The sequence below is a fragment of the Panicum hallii genome, chromosome 3 (assembly GCF_002211085.1).
Source record: "Panicum hallii strain FIL2 chromosome 3, PHallii_v3.1, whole genome shotgun sequence".
NCBI lineage: Eukaryota > Viridiplantae > Streptophyta > Magnoliopsida > Poales > Poaceae > Panicum > Panicum hallii.
The window spans coordinates 22,066,321-22,068,991 of NC_038044.1; the positions used below are offsets into that span (position 1 = coordinate 22,066,321).

The window sequence follows — 2,671 nt, forward strand, 5'->3', positions numbered from 1 at the left end:
TCCAGTGGTACGGGAATTTTCTCAATCTTGAGAGGTGGCAGTTGCTTCTCGGTTTTTACTGTCAGCCATCAAAGTTACTGTATTTTCACTACTTTCTACAGGCATTGGTAGCCCCTCGGCTGATAGTGACGGCTCTAGATATAATTGTGTCTTTTATGTGGTATGGCAGTGGTATCCTCCATATATATCCTGTGCTCCCTTCACCCACATGTGAACGTCTAATCTTGATGTTCCATGCTCCCAATAGTCATTTGCAAAGAATTGAACCACAGCACACATGGAGTATAAATTACTGCGGAAGTGCACTTTTTTATTGCACAGATAAGATAAGATAAGATAGACGGGCCTTGATTTTTATAGCATTTTCGTCCTGACCATACACCATATGGAGCACGGCAAGCAGTCCTGAATCGATCATGCCGAGTTGACGAACCTGCAGTCGCGCCTGACCTCCCCCTCGTCGGCGGCGAGCGGGTTGTTCTCCGACATGGTGAGGAGCGCGGCGGCGAAGCGGTCGTGGAAGTAGGCGTTGTCGGCGGCCATCCTGGCGACGAAGGGCGCGGTGCGGGGGTCGTCAGCCAGCCGCTGGTCGACGAGGAGGAGGCCCCTGCGTGCCAGCAGGTTCTTGTGGTACATGTTGTCGAGCACCATGGGCGTGGCGCGGTCGTTGCGCGCGTACGCCACGTCGCGCGTGTCCTCCCTGGCGTCCGCCGTCGGGCACCGCCCCCGGAGGTAGGCTCCGTACGCCGGGTCCATGCCGGCGTCCACCGACGGGTACAGCCGCCCCACCAGGTTGAAGCAGTGCACGCGGCCGACGGAGTGCGCACCCAGCAGCGCCACCGCGCCCTCGGCGTCCACGCCCACCGCCGCGAACCGGGACAGCACCGCCGACACGCTGTCGTTGTGGTTGGGGATGTCGCGCCCCACCTCGGCGTAGCGGCTCGCCCGGCTGTCTCGCCGGCCCGTGCGCATGGCGACGCGGGGCCCGCCGAGCGCGGCGGCGCCGTCCCGCGCGGCGAGGGCGAGCACGTCCGCGCAGGAGACGGTGCCGGGGCACTCCCGCTCCAGCGCCGCCTTGATGGCGTCGACGTACTTGAAGTTCCGCATGCCGAAGCTCCGCGGGGCGGACTTCTCGGAGACGCCCGCGGCGGCGCTCGTGTCCAGCAGCAGCGACGCGTCGCAGGACCCGACCATGCAGTCGTGGAACAGGGCGCGCAGCCACGACACCGCCGTGTTGCCGTGCTTGTCGTACAGCTGCGCCACCTGCTCCCTGACGATGTCCTCCGCCCGCGGGCAGCTCGCCGAGTAGTAACCCAGCCTAAGACCGCCGCCATTGGCGTGCCCTGCAGAACCAGCAGTTCAATTAGGAACTCGATCCTAAAGGTATCGCCGATGCTGAGATGAAGAGTGAGGGATGGAAGGTTTCAGAGTTAGATTACCAGTGGTGAAGCAGCAGAAGAGCAGCAGTGCTGCTGCCGCCACTAGGCTGCTGCTTGAGCTCCTCATACCCCGCATCTTCTTTCTTGTTCTTGGTACTAATTTGCAACACTAGACTAGAGTCTAGAGTAGGGTAGTGTTCATATATCCGATGGTATCCGATGGCAATGCAACAGAACTTTTGGAGGGCAGAGGAGCCCCATCTTTAATTTATACTCCGCACCACCATCTAGTGCTCGTGGCAAACAAGTGGGTGGTGAGTGGTGGCTGACCCAAGGCGAGCGACTTGGGATGTGCTCAGCGTAATGGAGTAGCATTCATCCTCCACCCATGGGTGATCACTCAGATACTGTATGCAGAAGATGAGATGTGATGGTCCAAATCAAAACTCCATCCCCCATTTACTCAGCTCAATAACAGCAGCACAGTAATAAGCAGTAAAGCCATCACACTCTGGAACAGTTACGAGTAGGACTTACGAGTTACGACTACGGAAGCCTGTGAGTGAACTAACTGACAGAAAAAAAAATCAAGTGCTAAAGCCCCAAGTCGGCAATTTATCTGAATGTAAATACTAGGTTTTGACGAGTACTAAATATATGCATGCTAGGCATGAAACGCCCACAAAATGGGTCGGTTGAGATGGGAAACGGATGAGGAGCCCGGCCGGGCAAGGACCACTTCGCTGAATTTGACGAGTTGTTCATTCAGTCAAAAGGAAGCAGTAACGCTTGACCTTTTGACTGAAAGAATCAGGATAGCAGATCAGATCCACCATGCGCGTGAGGACTGGATAAAGTCAATCAAATGTGTGAAAATATAATATAATATAATATAATATAATACTAAATGAGTCCCATGGGCAGATCGATCGGCAGAACGGCCTTAAATTCTGAGTCACGATTATGGGTTTCAGATATACAGGGCATCAAGAATAATAATAATAATAATATATAATACCAAAGTACCAAACTAGTAGTGCCAAGTGCCATAGCCATGGTCAACAGCTTAGCTAGAGATAGGGGAAGGAATGTTAGGCAGGCACTCACGATCACGGAACCTGTCAGGTCACATGGTGGAGCAAACAAGCAACCGGCTTGTATCTGCAGTCGCCCGGACAAAGGAAGAAGACAGCGGCATGTCATCAGCCAGCAAGAGAACTGCAGGAAAGATGCTAAGATAGGCACTTGCAGAAGCAATGTACATGTACAGCAACTCCTTGAATTGTCTGACA

At 54.4% G+C, this 2,671-nt stretch overlaps 1 protein-coding gene across 1 annotated transcript; it reads right to left on the bottom strand.

Annotated features, from left to right (window-relative positions):
* Nucleotides 1–224: 224 nt before the first annotated feature.
* On the bottom strand, nt 225–1,797 carry LOC112886808 (peroxidase 21). The gene is made up of 2 exons (XM_025952805.1): nt 1,440–1,797; nt 225–1,343 (listed from the first exon to the last, which is right to left on the bottom strand). The coding sequence occupies exons 1-2, from the start codon at nt 1,513–1,515 to the stop codon at nt 415–417; spliced, it is 1,005 nt and encodes a 334-aa protein (XP_025808590.1). The 5' UTR covers nt 1,516–1,797; the 3' UTR covers nt 225–414.
* Between the last annotated feature and the right edge of the window lie 874 nt (nt 1,798–2,671).

Coding starts and splice junctions, on each gene's coding strand:
- LOC112886808 (XM_025952805.1), bottom strand. CDS start 1,515: ATGCGGGGTATGAGGAGCTCAAGCAGCAGCCTAGTGGCGGCAGCAGCA. Junction 1,344..1,439: donor CTTCTGCTGCTTCACCACTG/GTAATCTAACTC, acceptor CTGGTTCTGCAG/GGCACGCCAATGGCGGCGGT.